Genomic DNA, 20,030 nt, shown 5'->3' with positions numbered 1-20,030 from the left:
GATGAATTTCCTTCCTGGGAATACACTAGCGAGTTTTAATTGCCTGTTCTCCTCGTTCTGTGGCGCTGTGGGGTTAATTTTCCCCTTGAATCGATATTCGCTAAAAAAAGCTATGGGTGGTGTGCTGTTCAAAATCTGCTCCATTGGGTTTCTTTAGAGGCCTGAAGCTAATACAGCCTAGACACATATTCTGTCTCCAGGTAATGAGGAGTGACAAGTTCTCTCTATATTGATTGCTTGTCTGACACACTGGTGATGATGGATACAAGCTGTAAACACAAACATAAATGCTGATTGGCTTCAAAGGGGGAAGATTTATTCTTTCGAACCCCACATTAAAAAAAAAAAAAAAAAAAAAGATGGGCAGTTTTCATTTTAAAGGCAGATTCTGAGTTAAATTTACATAATTCCTCAGTATACTGAGAATTTTTTTTTTTCAGTCAGTGTAGTTACTTTATAATTCCTCAAAACCTCTCCATGAGGCTCAGAATGAGTTACAGGCAACAGCCTTTGCAGTAACTCTGGCCACAGAGTCATTAGATAAAACCTAAGGTCAGTTTGTTGCGTCGTCACATTTAAAATATCAGACACTTCAGCTGATGTCATATTAAAAAAAAAAATAAAAATAAGACACCAAAGCTCAGTTTGAAGTATTCCCTTTTAAATCTGAAGCTACAGCTCTTGCCTATCACCTGATTCAGTGAAAACGTATAAATATACTCTATGCATAGGCTCCTGTTGCTCCCACACATCATGCGGTTTCTTTCAGGAGAGTGATTGTGGTGCATTTACTCAGCGTCCTCTTTGCTTTGTGTACTTTTTTTTTTTTTTTTTTGTTACAGTGACAATGAGATCCTAAAGTTGGCTGTAGAACCTTGATGGACTTGTGTATTCAAGGAAAACATGATAGGTTTCTGGGGAGGAGATAAAAACTCCTAAAAAAGAAAAGAGGTTAAAGACTTGCTTGTCATTTGCCCTTCCTTCCTCCCTCTTCCACTCCCTCCCTCCCTCGCTCTCTCTCTTTCCTCCTTTGTGTGCCTCCCACTGATCATTTCTAAGCCACACTGTCAGCAGCGCATTTTCTCTCCTGAGGAACGAGTGTGTAGTAATATCAGAAAAGACCTTTTCTGTGAAGAAGAATCGCTAGCGAGGGACAGTCGAGGGAGAGGTGAGAAGAGACGCTCAGTTTAGTGTACATGTAATGTAACATGGATGTGAGAAATGTATAAAAATATTTTTTTATAGGTCATTGCAGGACTTTGTTTTCCTCTCCGATCTTTATTCTTTGTTTTAGCTGTAACTTTATTACCCTGCTGACCCCTGTGTCACTCATGGGACCATCAGAGTATAAAAGCCCTGAAGGGACAGATGCTCAGTGAGAAAGTCTATGTTTGTATCCTATATTTACACATTAACATATTAAGCCTTGAGGCCATTTTTTCTTCTACTTCGTTTATAATTGATTATCTGATTTATATTTTATATAAAGGAATTGTCTATACCGAACTTAAAGTCATGGAATAGAAATGATATTGTGCTTCTAGGTTTGTCTGTGCACACTACAGAGAGCAGTGACGGAAAGAAAATAATCAGCCACAGTGATATGTTGAATCTTAAGTGAAATACTGCTGCATCTCACTCTCTGTTCTGTTTTCAAAGCTCTTTGTTCTCTAAGGCTGGAAAATTAAAAAGTCTGTCTGTTTTTATGAGCACAGAAAATAAATGATAAATAACTGAACTTTCAGCTGAAACTGATGAAGTGTGTCATTTCACTTCCACATTGTAGGCTGCAGTATTTTTCACTGATTTCTGTTTCTGTGTGTATGTACAGTGGCCTGGGAGTTGCCCTGACTCTTTGTGTGCAGCTGCAGATCAGCGTGACACATCGATGGGAAAGAATGGCTCGTACAGAAGCTCCTGGTTTGTCCCCTCATCCATCGAGCCCAGTTTCGTCTCCCAGCTCTCCACCTCTGTGGATGTGCTTGTCGCCGTCTTCCTCATCTTCACAGGTCAGATCACTGCGGTGCTTTCAAATGTTTTTTTTTTCACAGGAGGCTTGTGTCATAATGTCTCTGAAAATGTTTACTGATTCACAAGCCTCCTGTTGGATATTTTATCTATGCATCTGTAAAATGATTTTTTGAATTATTCTTTTCTTATCCTTATGCTTGAATAATCATTTTCACTCAGTCGTCACGTCAGCACATTGCCGCAGGCAGTTGGTGTGTGGATTAAATATAAAATGCATGCATGCCTACTATATGGAGAAAAAAAATGAAATGCTACCTAAATGATCTAGATTTCATTAAACTTCAGGTAATTGCGGCTTCCTCCCACCCTCTGAAGAAGTTCTCGTTATGTTCATTGGTGATTCTGAATTGGCTGTGGGTGTTCATGCGATTGTGAATGGTTGTCTGTCACTGGCTACAACAAAATACTCTGATTAGCTTCACAGTCTGCATCACACTGAAACCGAACAGGTGCTCCACACTTTTAAATGTGTCGACGTGTGTCTGTCTCTCACTGGGTTGATTCCTGTGGAGCAGCATGGAGTATGCTCATGTGTCAGCGTTTGATGAGGAGAAAAACAGGAGACTAACAGCAATGATTCACTCCGAGCTGAGGTGAAGAAACGTGAACAATCTCTCTGTGTCTAATGTTCTCCAGGTGTCTCTTCGGTGTTGGGCAATGGTACAGTGCTGTTAGTCTACTGGAGAAAAAGACAGAAGCTCAGACCTCCAGAGCTTTTAACCATCAACCTGGCTCTCTGCGATTTTGGTTTCAGCCTCTTGGGAGCGCCATTTTTCATTATTTCCAGGTACCGAATAATTGATTATTTCCAGGCATAAACTCTGAAGATTCTGTTGGTGTAATACACACATCTAACATCTAGTAACGAGCTGCAGTCATTTGTCAGAAGGCAGAGGGTGATGATCCGTTAAAGGACGGGACTAAAGCCCCTCTCTCCGTCTGCCTGTTCAGCCTGTGTCACGCCTGGGTGTTTGGGGAAATGGGATGCTTCTGGTACGGCATTCAGGGCTTCGTGTTTGGCATCGGTTCTCTGCTCACCACCTGTCTCATCTCCCTGGAACGCTGCCTGAAGATTTGCTGCTTGAGATATGGTAATTCTTTGAGTTTCCTCAAACACAAACCAGATGCGCACCATAAATCCGTCCGACCCCGATAACTTGATTAACTTTCATATCTCGCTTCCACGATTACACATGTTATTCTCAAAGGCTGTACACTCTGTACACACATTCTCCTCGGTTTAATAAGGGTGTACAGCTTTGACCCCGCACAAATATGCTGATTTAAAGAATTGTTGATTCGAGGATTATTACATCCGCAAAGGTCATTCAGATATGTGTGTGTGTGAAATGTCAAGACTTCCCAAGCGTTCACTCTGCTTTTACGTGCACATGCTGTTTAAACATTCACACGAAAGTGGTTTGCATGCTTGTTGCTTCCAGGTCGATGGCTCGAGAGGCGTCATGTGTACCTGGCCATTGCCGCCGTGTGGCTCTACACGTTATTCTGGTCCTTCTTGCCTGCTTTTGGCTTTGGAAGTTATGGGCCCGAACCTTATGGAACCAGCTGCACCATCAACTGGTAATTAAGGAGTTAATTATCAGTTAGCTCTGTCTGATGGGCTCAACGTGTATAAAAGTCAGCTGACGTCTAATTTGTCCTCTGCTTTGTACACCTATGTCAAGGTGGAGAATGAGATCATCGGCAAACGACAGAATCTATATTTTCCTCATTCTGACATTGTGCTTCGGATTTCCCACGCTAGCCATCATCACGTCATATTTGGCCATCCTGATGACGGTGAGGACAGCTGCTGCTTCGTGCTACAAAATGAGATTGAGCAGCTGTGTCTGTGTAGCTATTTTATATTATTATAATGTGAACATGTGTGCACGGCCTCTGTGCATGACCCTAGATTCACTGTTATTTTGAGGTGGGTAAATGAATATATATAGGATTATTAAGCCTCTTTGAGTTATTTTTATTCTGCAGGACCAGATTGTGTAACAAACGTAAAGGGATAGCTTGGTTTGTGGAATACAATAATCAGTGTATTATCTACAGCAAATGACGTAGCCAGACAGGATGGGAGGTGAACTGACATCAGCAAAACATGATCACCTGAAACATCATCCATCTAGAATAAATAAATCAATGTCATTTAAAAGTACACATTATATAGAATATTTCGACTGTTTTACATTACTATCAGTGGTAAACTGAAGCTGTTACATTTCCTGAAAAGGCTGATGACAAGGTAATATTCTAAATGTAGGATGCACTTAACCTGACAGAGATCTGCTGTAGGCCTCATCCACAGTCCTTCACTGTTTGACTTTTGAGCCTGTAGTACTGCATGAGGTGCGCCACCTGCCTACAGTAGTAGATATTACACAGACTGTAGATGAGACACCTAACTCCTTACGTTCAACTTTGGCACACGGAACAATACTGCAAAGAAATGTTTGTGCTGTCAAGTCTCTGTAAGAAAGATAACAGAATGGGGAATTAAAAGATCTACCTGCCTGAGCTGACCTTTGCTACTGGAGACAAAACACGTTAAGGGGAGACCCCTCCAATAATCGCCCTAGACACAGCTGGTATGGAAACAAACTGTTTGTACGTACGGCCTCAGACACGTGGCTTTGGACTTTTGTTCGATCAGTGTGACAGATTGTGATCTGATCATACTAAATCCCGGCAATGTAGAATATCTATTCACATAGAAATCTAACTTGAATATTAGCAACAAACTTGGAAATACTGGGCTTTAACCACACAGTGTTGACTGCATTGATATAAACTGGTTTATAGGATTAATAAGTGTATATATACACACAAACAGTCAAAAGTTTTAAATCACCACACTTTACATTTTTTTTTACTGAAAATTATTTAGTTTATTGTGTCATTGCACTCTGAAATGAAAGCATAGAACAAATAAGCAATTTGAGTTGAATCAGTGGAATCAATTTATAGACCAAAATGTATTCTAAATTTTGACTCATCAATGTAGCCACCTTTGGCAGATATAACAGCTGAACACACTCGTGGCATTCTTTCTACAATAGAAAAAAAAATATTCTTCAGAAAGTTGTATCCGAGTCTGTTGCAGAAGTTCCCATAAATGTGTGGCACTTGTAGGTTCCTTGGCTTTCACTCCTCTGTCCAGTTCATCCCAAACCAGCTCGATGGGGTTTAAGTCTGGAGACTGTGCTGGCCACGCCATGTTTTCAAGCTTACCATCCCGTTCTTTTTTCCTGAGGTAGTTTTGTTATAGCTTGGACTTGTGTTTTGGGTCATTATCTTGCTGTAGGTTGAACCTCTGACCAACTAGGCGCATACCAGAAGGTACTGCATGGTGCTGCAGAATGCTGTGGTAGTCGTTTTGGTTCAGGGTGCTTCTCTCTCTTCACAAGTCACCGACCCTGGATCCACCAAAACAGCCCCAGACCATCACATGTCCTCCTCCATGTTTGACAGTTGATGTCACACACTGTGGAACCATCCTCTTGCCTACTCGATGATGTACAAAGATTTGAAATTTTGATTCATCAGTCCATAATACCTTCTTCCAGTCTTCAGTAGTCCGGTGGCAGTGTTTCGTGGCCCACGAGAGCCTCTTTGTCTTATTCTGACATCTTAGCAATGGCTTTCTTGCTGCAACTCGTCCTGTCAAACCTGCAGCTTCAAGTCTTCTCTTCTCAGTTGAAACTGAGACTTGCTTACGACGACTACTATTAAGCTGTGCTTGAAGCTGTTGTCCTGTGAGCCGCCTGTCACACAAGCTGTTAGCTCTCAGAAACTTGTCCTCTGATTCAGTTGTGGCTTTGGGTCTGCCAGATCGCTTCCTGTCAGAGTTTCCCCCAGTTTCTGAGTGTCTTTTGATGGTGAAGAAAACTACTCACTGACACCTTGACTTTCTCTGCAATTTCGCTGTACGAATGACCTACATTTTTAAGTGTTATGATGGTCCGTCTCTCTTCCATTGTTAATTGCCTTTTTCTCGCCATTTTTTTTAGCAACACACTACTTGACTGCTTTTACGCAGACAGAGGGGGCTGAAAGTAATCCAGAGAAGTTGGAACACCTGTAGGAATTAGTAGCACCAGCTTTCAAGGCTGATTCAACCTTCATTGCTGCAGAACAGCTGCAAACCAAACCTTTTTTTTTAACCTCTGGCTGTTCAGTACTTACCTTTGTACCATTTCAAGCTATTCATTGGGCTTGCATTGTCAAGGTTCTATGTCTGTCTTTTATTTTGTGATCATGTTTTGAAGTTCCCTCTTTTATTTTGTGATGTTTCCTAGTTTCCTGTCTGTCCTGTCTCCTTGAGGTTGGTCATGTGTGTCTGGGTCATGTCTTGTGTTTCCTGTTTTATTTTGTCAAGTTTCTGGGTTTCCTATTGTTGTGCTGCCTTGTCTGTTGATTGTTAATTGGTTTCTCCTGCGTTGATTGCCCTCATGTGTCTCACCTGTGTCTTGTCATCCCTCAGCCCTCATGTGTATATATGTGTATATATGTCCTGCCTTTCCCTTTGTTCTTGGTCGCGTCGTTAATGTTATCTTTATGTCTTCATGCCATGTTCCATGTTTTCATGTCTTGTTCCAGCTTCCATGTTTCCACGTCATGTTGATGATTTCTTTTGATTTTTGGATTTTGTATTTTCCTGCCATGCTTGCAGCGCCTTTTGTTTGTTATTAAATACTTTTTGTTTGAACTTCGTGCTTCATCTATAGTCCTGCGTCTGGGTCCTCACCTACAACCTCCTCCCCACTTCACATGCATGACTTGAATTGCAATAAATAACTGGAAAAATTAGAGTGTTCTAAAACTTTTGACTTTAATTTAACAGAACGTCTTCACATTGTGATTTAATATCAGGACTAAAGTAAAGACAAACAGCACCATTAACAATTCTTTTTGCAGGTCTACAGATCTAATCGCACTTTAGCATCTATCTCATCCTCCTTTGTCAGACAAGCCAGCAAAGACCTGAGGCTTACAAAGGTACTACCTGTACTGATGAAAAATAAAGCTGTAATTTCCTGATCCACAACACACAGATAAAATTGACCATGTGCTTATTCTAGATGGCTGCAGTGGTGTGTGCCTCCTTCCTCCTGGCCTGGATGCCTTATGCCGCTGTGTCTCTCATCTCTGCCCTCTTCCCCAAAGGGGCAGAAAGCCCTTTGCAGACTGCGGTGCAGGAGTCCATTGGCATGGCTTCTTCCTCTCCAGCAGCTTTAAAGATTCTGGACGCCCCCTCGTTGCTCAACTGGACCGCCTCAGAATATTTCAGACAATTTTACTACAGTCCCGAAGAGAAGGTGGATAATGCTGCCGAAACTAACCCCAGCTTAAGCAAGGCCACGCTCAGGCCCACTCCCAGCCCTCACTCATACCCCAGTATACCACATGTGGTCACCTTGATCCCTGTGTTGTTTGCCAAGTCACACTGCATGCTCAACCCTATAATCTACCAGATCATGAACAGGGACTTCAGGGATGAAGTCTATTTGATGTTGTTTGGCCGAGAGAAGGCAGAGAGGAGGCGACTGCAGAGCAGAGTGAAGGATTTACCTGAAAGTAAGGAACTAAAGTAACTGTTTGCTGATGTTTCTTGTCTTTAGCAGGAGAAATACTCAATTATTTGAGTCTCCCTTTTCTTATCTTCTCTCTAAGGGAGCATGAGCCTTTCTTACTACCAGAACTGGAGGGGAAGGAGCAGCCCCTTACCCCTGTCGGCGGAAAGAGACGACAAAGAAAAGACGAGTGGTGGTCGAGGAAGTAACGTCTCTTGGACTGGGCATGCGTCAGCAGGGACTGGTGTAGTGGATTTTGTCTCCGAGGACACGCGAGACAACATGGAGAGACACTGCAGTATAGATGGACAGAAGACAAGAGGACACTTGAGAGGATCCAGCACTCCCTCTGCCAGATAGATAGATCGATCGATAGATGGATAGGTCTAAAATGTCTGCTATGAAGAGCACCAGTAAAATAATTTATGACTTCTGCCCAAAGACAACTATTGTTTTTCATTAATGCCTCTTAGTCAGTGATGCTGATGAAAGCCCCTATTCTACCACAAACATCAGTCATATTGGCCACTTAAATATATACAGTGGATATAAAAAGTTTTTGTGCCATTTTTTGTAAATAAATAAAATAAAAAATAATGTTTTTTTTAATGAATTCAAGGAAATCACACTAAAAACAACGAAAAGTAAAAATTTTAAATTATGCTGTATAATTTCTAATACAGTGTCTAAAGACACACCCGTTGTGATATAATTTATAATTAGTTTTTCACAAAAAAAAACGCTGATTTATTGACTAGTTTACCACAAACCAGGTGATAGACCAGCAGTGAAATGGAACATGGACCCAGTGATCCTTGTTCCGCAAAAGCTTCATGTATTTCAAGTTTTTATTAACTGGATGTGTTCATCCCATATTTGTCACGCATGCTGTCTCCAGTATTTCTGGAGCAGAAACAAGATAATGACCCACAGAAACGAAAGCGTTAATACACCAACGCTCCTCTAGTCCAGTGTTTACGGTACAAGCCTCTTCCAATCCCAGTGCTCTCGCTCCTGCCTGCGGTCACATCTTGTTGCCAGAACTTCAGTGACGCGGTGGCATTGGATTTCTTTGTTATTCATCCACGCTCTGCGTCCTTTTCTTCTTTTAATTGCGTTTATTTTGCGATACATCTCACCGAGGCGCAGATCCATTGCTTCGCATCCTTCCTCTCCGTCTGTCTCGGCTCGCTTTAGGTGGTTTTTCTGTGAACTGTCAAGGAGCAGTGATCCATCAGCCGACGCTAAGACGTCTGAGCTTTAAGGATAAGATTCTTATTTATAAACGGGTTGGTTATATAATCGGGTGAAGTCTTGCGTTTTGCGCGCACGTCTGCTTTGTATGTTTCGCCGTTAACGCTTTATTTATTCGTTTTATTCTGCTGTAGCAAGACAATTCCCGTCCGAGTTCATGCCAGATCTGCAGCGCTTTAGTTTTCTACACCATAGCATGAATCCTTTGTTGGGGGCCAACACGCATCTCCAACAGCATCCACTGCAGAACCAGACGCCCGGACACCCGGACTCTCCCTCAGGTCTCCTTCCCGACGCCGTTTTCGGTGTACCGGACGCTGCGTCCTTTCTGCTGGGTGAGCAGTCCGGTTCGGGGCCTGATCAGCCGGGGCCTGACTTCACCGCACCCACACCTTACCTCCACCACAGCCACTATCAGCACCGCGCAGTGCCGCATCCCCCTGCAGCGATGGCTCTCAGAAACGACCTCGGATCCAACATCAGTGTCCTCAAAACCCTCAATCTGAGGTTCAGATGCTTTTTGGCCAAAGTGCACGAATTAGAGCGCAGAAATAAGATTCTAGAGAAGCAGCTGCAACAGGCGCTGGATGCCAACAAGGGCTGCCAAGGTGGATGCTGTGAGAACAGGGCGCACACCCAGGAGGCAGGTGTGCAGACTGGATTTGTGGGGACCATACCCATCAGGCCCGGATCCCTCCCCTTCCACAACACCAACAACTCAGCCAGGAGGCCTACAACACTGTTCCCGCCACCGCTCACTGCATCCTCTGACAACTCAAGCTCAACCCAAACAAATGCCACTAACCCAGCCATTACCATCAGCCAGGCCTCCCCCTGTGTGGACTCCCCAGGATTTGGTTCTAAAACGGTCGCCAACAGCAGCACCGGCACTGGGAGCTCCACCAACCCTCCTCCGCGGTTCCTCCCGGGCACCATCTGGTCCTTCAACCACACCCGTAAGTCCGGCCCCAGTGCGGAGCGTCTGACCAGCCCTGGAGTATCCTGGATGCACCCGGACGGAGTTGGGGTCCAGATCGACACCATCACCCCAGAGATAAGGGCCCTGTACAATGTCCTGGCTAAAGTGAAGAGGGAGAGGGACGAGTACAAACGCAGGTAAATGAAATAAAACCATTTTATTACCCTTCTAACGGCGCCGCGTTCATTGAGTGGTGGTGTATGTCATGCTCTACTTTGGAGGAATGAGCAGAGCTGTAAAATCAGCTGCAGGCCAGCTGTCTCCAGCAGGAGCAGAGTCAGCACATAGCTTCTGCATCCATCACCTCCAGCCCGGCCCTGCATTCACTTCATGTCTGAACGCAGAGGCAGGTGCTGCTGCTACAAATACACTGGAAACTCTTCAGCAGCTAAATTTAAAGTAGAATGAAGGTCAGCGGTGAATGTGCAAAGGTCAGAATGTTTTTGTCAGGAAGCACCGTGGAGTTTGACTCACCTATCAGTGACTTATTTTCCGAGCACTTTGGGGAGAGATCTGAAATACAGCTCATGTTTAAGACGAACGGTGATGATGATGTCATCTATAGAATTTGTCCAGAGGGGCCAGACAAACCCAAAACACTACATCACACAATGATTCATAGGTGCTTCAGGACCAGAAACGTTTATCGAACATCAAGATTGTGGAGGATTACGATGACATGACAGTTATTGCCCCAACTCTGAAAGCGTCTCTCTCAGCACGTTGTTTTCATACACCCATCTTTAGTCCTACACATGTCCTTGTCTGTAACCTCCCATAAGGTAAAAATGATGGCATCACTTCAAGCTCGGGGAAATTGTGATGGATGTTTTTAATCTAACTACAAATTAGGTCGTTGACAGAAGAAATGGCAGGTGAATTGACGAATGAGAACAATAATCAGTGGCTTCAGGTGAGGAAGGACAGATGTCTGTGTAGATGAGGACTTCGCTGCTGAAATAGCTCAAGATGGAGTGGATTCTGCCACCCCAAGTTCTACTGTGAATCTGAAGGATGTGTTATGCATTATCTGTCCTGAGTGGCGTCCAGTCGGCCCCATGTCCCCGCACATTCAGCAGTGAATTCCCGCATATTATGTCCAAATGAGCAGCCATGCATTTTTCACAGAGGAGATTCTGACTGCAGTATAGTGGGTTCTTTGTGGGTGAGACAGAGGGACGGCGCTAACGATCTGAGACAGACCAGACGCGTGGTCTGATTTCCACTCCTCCAGAAAGACATGATTTTTGTTTCCATACCTGTGAATGACGTGTGTGTGTGTGTGTGTGTGTGTGTGTGTGTGTGTGACATAATGTGTGCCATTCAGGGTTTGAGCGGCTTATGTTCTCCCGCTGAGGGGCGTCTTGGCTGTTCTTCCACTTCTCTAATCTGGTGTCAGTTTACCTGGACAATCAGGGCATTAAAACCTGTTTCTTCCTGTGAAACTTGCTCCTTAAGATTTGTTGCCATTTTATGCGTGCAGCCAAGTATTAATACATTTTTACAGTGTTATATTTGCTACTGTCTGTCCCAGTCAGAACACATAGCTTGATTGTAAAACCCCCGTTTTGACCTCTAGCTCCCCTACCCACTCCGCGTGTGTACTTTTATTCAAGGGCAACTTTTGTCTCTCCCCCTGCCCTACGCCCTCTCTGCTGTCCCTCTGTTCCTAACCCTCAGTGCCAGACTCACCCTGTCCCACTCATTTTTTTTCATGCAGACCTGACACAATCCCACTCCCCCTCTCCCACCCTCACTTCCACTGCGCAGCATCGTCCTCACTGCTCTCAGAGCTGTATCTGCAATGCAGCATGCACTGCAAGCCCTGTCTGCTGGATGGGGGCTTGGCTTGCGGAAGGAGGCTCTTCTCGACTTTCTGCGCGCTCTCACCTTACTGATCAAACAAGCATCCCTTACGACAACAACAACCCCTGTTTCATGACTCAGATCCTTTCAGATTTAGTAGTCCCTCAAGGTCCGGACGTGCCGCAGAATTCTGCATTTCAAACAGCTTTTCTGTTAGAGACTGCAGACTGCAGTGAGTGGATTTCCCCAGGGCATGTGCCGTGTGAAGTCACACAATCTGAGACCGTATACAGGATCTGTACTCAGGCTTTTAAACGTATTAAAGGTTAGATTCATGTGCCAGTAACGTGCAATTCAGCTGTCAGGAGACCCAGCAAATCACTGAGTCACACGCTCACACTTTACTTTGCTGTTTCATGCCAAACCCAGAATCTAATTAAACTACATTGAATTTCATGATCACATCCACAGGCATGCAGTCAGAGTTAACCGTGTTTCCATTCTTGCGGACATAAAATAAAAATGGGGTAAATGACAGCCGGCCTTGCCGTGTTATTCCTCCACTTTTAAACTAAAAAAAAAAACAAGAAACATATAGGCTGATTTTAATTAATCGTTTAAGAGTGAAGCAGTGCGGTTAAATGTGTTTATGCCCGTTGCCAAGAGACGAAGACCGTTAAATCAGCCACACATATATAGTTATTCTTGGGTGTTAAAGTGTTACAGATGTATGTGTCTCAGGGCTACAGGAGCCCACTTAAAGGCTGATTTTACAAATGCATCTCCTTCAGTGCTCGTATTGGTCACAACCAATTGTGTTGCATTCTGCGGACGGAGTGGATCATAGCGGATGCAGCTTTAGCTTGTGTTCATGTTCAACCATGTGTTTGCTTTTTGGGGACTCCTTTGGCAGAGGAGAGAAGCATTTATAATTGTACAACATCCACTTGTAAAGTCAGAAAACCTTTCAAACGCCAAAGTATTTATTTGTGTTCGTGGGGTTGAGACACAGACCTGGTCTAAGTGCACTCTTTTTAGCTTGGCACCACCACAGACTGCTCTGTGACCTTTATCATACATCAGCATTGCATAAACGCAACTTGAGGAAACGTCCTTCTCAGTATGCACCTGTGTCAATGTAATAATGAATATTCTATATGATCCTTGTCTGTTTGTTCTCTGTCTACGTATAGACACTGACTGAAGGGTTGCTCATCTCTTGTCTGTGTCTTTTAGATGGGAGGAAGAGTACACCATGAGGATGGATCTACAGCAGAAGATTGCAGACCTTCAGGAGGTAACACGCTGTGAACATAAGTGTTTGTGTGTGTACTTGCAGGAGATGCACTTGAGCCACTTACGTTTTGAGGACATGAATCTGTTTACACGGTCACAAGAACAATAGGCATGTCAGCTGGTCTTCACTACTTTCCCTGCGTGTCATCCCTCTCTCTTTCTCCATCAATTCCTGCTTTTCCTCACAGTCAGAATACCACTGTCAAAAAAAAAAAAAAGCTGGCCTGTATAGATGGAAAGGAATTGTTTAATGTAGATTACACCCCAGCAGTTTGATGACGTGGCGAGCTCTGAGCTCTCAATCTTTCTTGGCACTGGTTGTTTACTTTCTGCTGCGCGAATCACATTAGTCCTGACTCACACAAAGCTGCTGCACTCTCTTGTAATTGGTTTTCTGTTTGCTTCCTTAACCACTGATTGAAGTGTTTGTCCCGTTCTCACTTACACGGCTGAAAATTACCAGAGTCGAGACGAGTTGTAGTTCTATTTTTTTTTTTTTCCATTCAAAAAAATCCCCCAACAACTTCAAACCTACTGCCATACTTCCTGTAGCTGTGTCTCTATAAATGCACTTGCTTGTGGGTTTCCTGTAATGTATTTGGGCATCCTCTGTATGCGTATGTACACATGCACCATTGCCAGGAATCTCTACCTGACGCTGTTTTGCAGACAGGCACAGCACTGACTGGAGACCACAGACAGTAAAACACCACTCGAGACGCAAGAGAGCCTGACCAAGATTGTAGCACATATGAATAAGTGAACAGAGGAGAGGATGACCATGCCATCAGGCACATCTATAGCTCCCAAGAGTTTGCAGTGCATTCGGCATTTACAATGTTTTTGTGCACTTTGCAGATGAAGGCTTTTATTTTGATGACCCCCCACCTGCTTGCTGTAATGTACCAGATATCTGGTTGTGGTTTCAGTCACATGCACACCTGTTGTGTTCATTTCGTCTTCTTCTGTGTGTGCAGGACCTGCAAGAGAGTGAAGGCTGTCAGGACGAACTGGCTGTCAGAGTTCAGCAGCTGAAGGCAGAGCTGGTTCTCTTCAAAGGTCTTATGAGCAATGTGAGTGCGGTTATTTAAACTCTGGATTTACAGCTGATTTTTCTTTATTGAATAAAAAGATGCCTGTTACAAACATGCCGAACTGACTCACACAAGTCAATATCAGTGCACCATTTACTGCTGCTTAGTAAGGAAAAAAACTCGTCTGGTTGCCAGGTTGTGAAAAGTTCTCCTGCTGCTGTTCTTCTTAGCTAACCGGGTTTGTCTTTATTTCTGTCTGTAGCAAAAAAGTGGTGGTGTAAAATTTTTATGTTTTTCCAACCGCATTTCCCTGTTTTTGCCTCCGTCCTCTCTGCAGAATCTGTCTGAGCTGGACAGTAAAATCCAGGAGAAGGCCATGAAGGTGGACATGGACATTTGCCGCAGGATTGATATCACCGCTCGTCTGTGTGACGTGGCCCAGCAGAGGAACTGTGAAGATGTGATCCAGATGTATCAGGTGCACAATTTTTTTTTTTTTTTTTACAGATGTCTTCATTGAGCCTACCGAATCCTTTGCTTGTGCACCATGTTTGCTTCTGGTGTGTTGACCGTGACACTCTCATGTCCTGAACCCAATCCTGAAAATGTTGCTGCAGGTCCCTAACAACCAATCATCCCTAAACTGCCGCCGTAAACAGACTCCTCTGTCTTTTAACGGGAGCGAGTGTGACGAGCCTGTCAGCACCTCTGAAAGTGACGGGGGCGTGGTTAAAGATGAGGAACACTGTGGCTCGTCGGCCAATCAGATCAATGAGGAGATGCAGAGGATGCTGAACCAGCTGTGAGTGGTTCAAAACGTGATGACTGTGACGAAAGTGTCCTCCACTAATTGTTTCCTAACGTGTGTGTGCGTGTGTGTGTGTGTGTGTGTGCGCATTTACACTCTTATTCTAGGCGTGAATGTGAATTTGAAGATGACTGTGACAGTCTGGCCTGGGAGGAGACTGAAGAGACTCTGCTTCTGTGGGAGGATTTCCCAGGATGCACTCTGCCTCCGGATCCCACCCACCCACCGGGAGAGGTAGGCTGTGGTCACAGGAGTCACTTAAGATTAAGAGGAAACCTCGTCGTCATAATCATCATCATAACACGTCACACGGTCGAATGTCCACCTGTGACCATGAAGAGGGGGCGTTTTTGAGGATATATTTGTTTACATCAATGTGGCCACACTTATTACTCCCGATTTATAAAATTGGATTTGTGATTTGCAACATTTAATTTACAATTTAAGGAGAAATTTCAAACCCAAAGTAGTTTTTTATATGTGAGCAGTGAGATTAATTTTACTCTCTGGCACAGGAAAAAATTCCCAAAACTAAAACTGTAGCCACGGATGCAGATTTTTATCCCCGTCTGCTTTCATAACCCAGTTTAATACCAATTCTACAGTGCAAGATACCAGGCAAAAGAGAGACTACGATTTGTTGGAGGCTTGTTTTTCCCCGCGTTGCTCTCTGTCACGACAGCTGCACATGTGTTGAGGGTGAGCTGATGTGGGTTCGATGACATCTTGGTCGATAGAGTCTCCAACAAAGTCGTCTGACCTTCAGCGCTCCGCTGTGGAGAGCCATTTCAGGACGAATTACAGCAAACACACACACACACACAAACAAACATACAGAAGCTGTGTTGTTGTACATTTTGTTTGTTTCAGAGCAATGCATGTAAGTATTTGTTTTCATTCGCTGCTAGTGTGGTATTTGAACTGTGCTGTACCTTTGTAGGGAGACGCTGCATTAGTCAGTGGAATTTGAGCTGATGGAAGGATAAAGACAGCTGTGTTTTAATGGATGTGTGTTTGATCATCTATGAATTTACGGGGTCAGCAGCTCTCTGTGTGCACAGGCACAGTGGAGTACAATTGTGTGATGACAGGCACACATGGGTATGATATCGTTACTTATAAATGCTTCAATGATGTATTGTGTGTGTGTGTGTATGTATTTATATATTCCTGTACAAGCACTCAAAATGTGTCTTTCCTTCCTACCAGGAGGACTGTCTGGAAAAGGTGATTAATGACACGGAGTGTCTTTTCAAGTCCCGAGAGAAGGAGTACCAAGAGACTATTGACCAGATTGAGGTCAGACTCGTTGTTACCTGTATTTTTAGATTTCAGACATGTTTAATTTTACGTCATTTGTTTGTTCTCAAGTCATCCAAACTGAACATTAATTATCCCAGTTTTTCACGTGTTTCATATATTGATATATATTGATTTCATCCGTTTGAACGACGTTAATGGCCGTCTTCCAGCTGGAACTGGCCACAGCCAAGAGCGACATGAACCGGCACCTGCACGAGTACATGGAGATGTGCTCAATGAAGAGAGGCCTGGATGTCCAAATGGAGACCTGCAGGAGGCTCATCACACAGACTGGAGACAGGTACACGCACAAACATGTGAACATGCAAACATGCACGTATTCACATTCGTGGTGTTATTTTTAAATTTCTTCCTGGGCTTGTAGTAAGAAATGAAGGCGGGTGGCAAAGGTGGGGGGTGTTTCACCACTCATCCGAGGTGCTCAGCATCCACCGATGTTCTGACATAAGATTCAAGATTCAAGATCAGTACATTGATCCCCGCTGGGAAATGATTTTGCCCAAGTCTCAAGCAAACAGAACATAATATAAACATAAGAGTATGAGTCACAAATGTGATCAGATGTAGACCTAAGAGTATGAGTCATAAATGTGACCAGACATAGGAGTAAGAGTAAGAGTCAAAAACCTACACTTACCTAACGGGTCACTGAGTTTCTATTTCATGCCTCTTTAGTGATGTTGAGATGAACTTATTTGAGAGAACTGCTCCTTGTAAAGCCCGGAAAGTACTGAGCTGTATGTCTGCTTGTGAACAATTAGAAAGTTTTGCACGTGTGCAAAATGAATACTCAGTAAACATCCGGGAGCCATTTCAAGTATTTACTATATATATCACATTGAAAAGTGACATTTAAATTTTCCCCCGGTGCCAGATAAAAAAAGAAAAGCACGTAACACATGAAGAACTTGTTCCATCATATTTTTCTTTTCCTGTCTCTCACAGTAACCCTGCCGTGCCTGCGCCCACTGAGGAGAGTGACCAGAGAGAAGACAGGTCTTCGGCATCTCCACCGTCCTCCTCGGGCAGTGGGAGATCTTGACACCTCCTCAATGCGGCATCGTTAAGAGAGGCCGTGGTCACGTAACCTCCGCTGTATCCGGCTCCATTACCACACCAAATGCAATACACACCTATAGCTACGGCAACACCATGTTTACATATGAACATATCTATTTACTGGGTCATATCGGTTATGGTTGTGTTGTCCATGCAAAGCAGCTTGAGGAGACTTTGAGTGGAGAGGTTCTGCCATCTTATTTCAGACAGCAGTAGCTGACAAAAATCCTGTGATGGATAATGCTGTGAATATTCAAGAGACTGAAGGTCTTTAACCGACTATAAGCAAACAGGATTCTTCCTTGTGATTCAATAAGGCTAGAATAGCATGACTTTTTCACTCCGCACACATCAACAAAAAAAATCATAATAATACGCATTTAATCTGTAATCTGCTGTAAGGTCACTTCACTTTAAACGCCACTCTTCACAAATTTACAGTCTGTCTGCCAGCAAAGCAAACAATCAAGCAAACAGGGATCAGGGTAGCTTGAGCCTTAACGTGCTGTTCCACAGGTGGTGGAGGACGTGATCATTTATTCAAGAGCTTAATTTGGATTTGATGGATCCTCTGATGTCACGGTTCAGCATTTTACTGCCTTGCAGCTGCATTCACAGTTTGCTTTATATATTGACATAATCATAGGCAAAGTAAACCTCAAACCACAGACGTCATGCAAGAATCATGATGTGTGTGTTGTTTAAGAAAACCTACCGTGGAAAAAATTAAGGGGGTGAAAAAAAATTATTTCTTGTGTTTGAGCTGGACATGGACATGACCACCAACATGCCTCCCGCCAGCATCGTTGGGTACGATACTAACAACAGTGGAAAAGGAGGTGTCCATCCCATGCACTTGTTCAGGGCCATTGTTGACATGAGTGAAGCAGTTGCGGCCAAAACCTCTCGTATTTCAAGTGCAGTTGAAATATGTGATCAGAATCATTTTGATGTCAGGCTCAGAAAGGGCAAACCACGCCGTCGTCCAGAGATACCATATCCATCACTCTGTGGGAAAGCTTGGAAGTTTGCACAATAACTCACAACATTTCATATAGGAAAAAAAACAAAAAAAAAAAACAGACACATGTTGAACAAAGTGAAGACTGCAGCTGAGACGGTCTGAGGTTTGACGATCAGTTGACGGCACCAAAGGACGTAGCTGTCGTCAGTGGAACGCATGTTTGTTTTCAGTTTTAAATTTGGCCGTAGTGTCTCCATGGTGTCATTACAACAACTTCTGCACTGTGTTAATGTTTGACTGGACATGGCGTTGGAAACTCTAAGAAAAGTCACGTAGGAGCTGTTAAAAGTTCTATTTTCAGCTGTAAGCTTACTGTAGATAGAAGTGAAGTAGCTGTTTGAGCTGCATGGTTGAGCAGAATCACTTTAAGGATATCAGATGAACAAAAATGGTCATAAGTAGACTCTGTGTGCCAAAATAAAACATGATGAGTTCGTGAATCAACAGGAAATTGCTGGAGAAAAAAAAAAGAATAAATTTAGCTGCTGGAGCTATTTCACCAAGGTGCTTGATGTATATAACTAAACCTATTTTTAAGCCTCTTAGCATTTGCACATAGAAGGAAATAGCAAAGCTGTATCATACAACACAGTTGGCTCTATTACCTGGAAAATGGAAATGTTGACACACTGGAAATAGACCACTATATTTCTTCTACTCATATATGTTCTCACGTTGCAGGTGAGCGTATACCACATACCTCATTTTTACCTTACCTTATTTCTGTTTTTCTGACGACATCTAGCCACAAGTCAACCCACTGTCAGGAACGTCCCCCTGCATTACTGTGCTATTATTAGACATGGTTTCTGAATAGAGTACTGGCTGTAGTTTCTTCTGTGTAGTTCAACCTGGTAAAACGATTTCTTGTGCACCTCAGGCTTCAGTTGCGTGTTTCAGTAATAAGGACAGGATTTAAACTCGTGCATGTGTCACAGCTGGAGTCAGCTGATCCGAGTGTTTCTCTACTGATTGAACACAGGAGGAGGATGTCAGAGACGTATTCTGCGACACATAAAGCACCATTTCCCTTTGCGTTGTTTTTTCCCTCTACGCAGTGTGTGAGTCTTTCTGTATGCATGTGCCAGCGTGTCTGATTCTGGGTGTTACGTCTGTAAAGTGAGTGTTTTTTAAAAGGACTTTTACTGAGGCAGGTGCACGACGCTGAGAACAATAAAATTGCCCAATTTGATACCGTCTCTAGACATCGATGACATTTGACACCGAGCTGTCTTTCCACAGTGATCACCCCAAAAATGGTAAATCAAATGAAAATGGAGGTTTTTCTTTCCGTTGGCACTCTTTCTTTTTGAGTGTACGTGGTTGCCAAGTTAAGTCAATTTAAAAATAACTCAACTTCAAGAAAATGAACTACTGCAATGCAAACGCTTTTAGCGAAATGACTGTATGATGGCTTTGACATGATATGTATAAAGGAAATATAGCTTTGAATATATACTTGTGTTTAAAGACTACAAAAGAAAGCTTTCCACAGTCACACACCTGAACAGAAAATCATTGGTTTAGGACAAAATGACCTGTTTGATCTATTTAGCTTTAAAAACCAAACTATGGTAGTTAAGGAGAAACAATTGTCTTTACACTGGATAAAAACCTTATTTCAAAATGTTTCATTTAAATCTGTGTCACGCAACAATTTGCCAATAATCAGAGTATTGGTCTAGAACTCCAAAACGTGTGACTTTGCAGCTTTAAACAACAAGACAAAGTAAATTATGGCTAAAAAGCTTCAATGCAGAGCTTCAGTATGTAATGTGTCGAGAGAGACCGAATGAATAAAAGATGCAAATGAGCAACAACAACGTGCGTG

At 43.3% G+C, this 20,030-nt stretch overlaps 2 protein-coding genes across 3 annotated transcripts; both read left to right on the top strand.

Annotated features, from left to right (window-relative positions):
- The first annotated feature begins 29 nt into the window (after positions 1–29).
- On the top strand, positions 30–8,213 carry opn9 (opsin 9). 2 transcript variants are annotated; one of them, XM_047598436.1, is made up of 9 exons: positions 30–1,168; positions 1,832–2,009; positions 2,668–2,818; positions 2,983–3,122; positions 3,474–3,612; positions 3,717–3,831; positions 6,961–7,041; positions 7,125–7,620; positions 7,717–8,213. In XM_047598436.1, exons 2-9 carry the CDS (start codon positions 1,889–1,891, stop codon positions 7,974–7,976), a joined length of 1,503 nt encoding a protein of 500 aa, XP_047454392.1. In that variant the 5' UTR covers positions 30–1,168; positions 1,832–1,888; the 3' UTR covers positions 7,977–8,213. The 2 variants fall into 2 exon arrangements, with proteins under 2 accessions (XP_047454392.1, XP_047454393.1); XM_047598437.1 differs by lacking the exon at positions 6,961–7,041.
- A 207-nt stretch (positions 8,214–8,420) lies between these two features.
- Positions 8,421–20,019, top strand: iffo1b (intermediate filament family orphan 1b). Its single transcript, XM_047598435.1, has 9 exons — positions 8,421–9,986; positions 12,892–12,952; positions 13,929–14,024; positions 14,323–14,463; positions 14,603–14,787; positions 14,901–15,027; positions 16,003–16,092; positions 16,266–16,396; positions 17,062–20,019. The coding sequence occupies exons 1-9, from the start codon at positions 9,028–9,030 to the stop codon at positions 17,156–17,158; spliced, it is 1,887 nt and encodes a 628-aa protein (XP_047454391.1). The 5' UTR covers positions 8,421–9,027; the 3' UTR covers positions 17,159–20,019.
- Positions 20,020–20,030: the final 11 nt, after the last annotated feature.

The sequence above is a fragment of the Mugil cephalus genome, chromosome 11 (genome assembly GCF_022458985.1).
Source record: "Mugil cephalus isolate CIBA_MC_2020 chromosome 11, CIBA_Mcephalus_1.1, whole genome shotgun sequence".
Lineage (NCBI taxonomy): Eukaryota > Metazoa > Chordata > Actinopteri > Mugiliformes > Mugilidae > Mugil > Mugil cephalus.
This window is presented reverse-complemented; position numbering and strand designations above follow the sequence as displayed.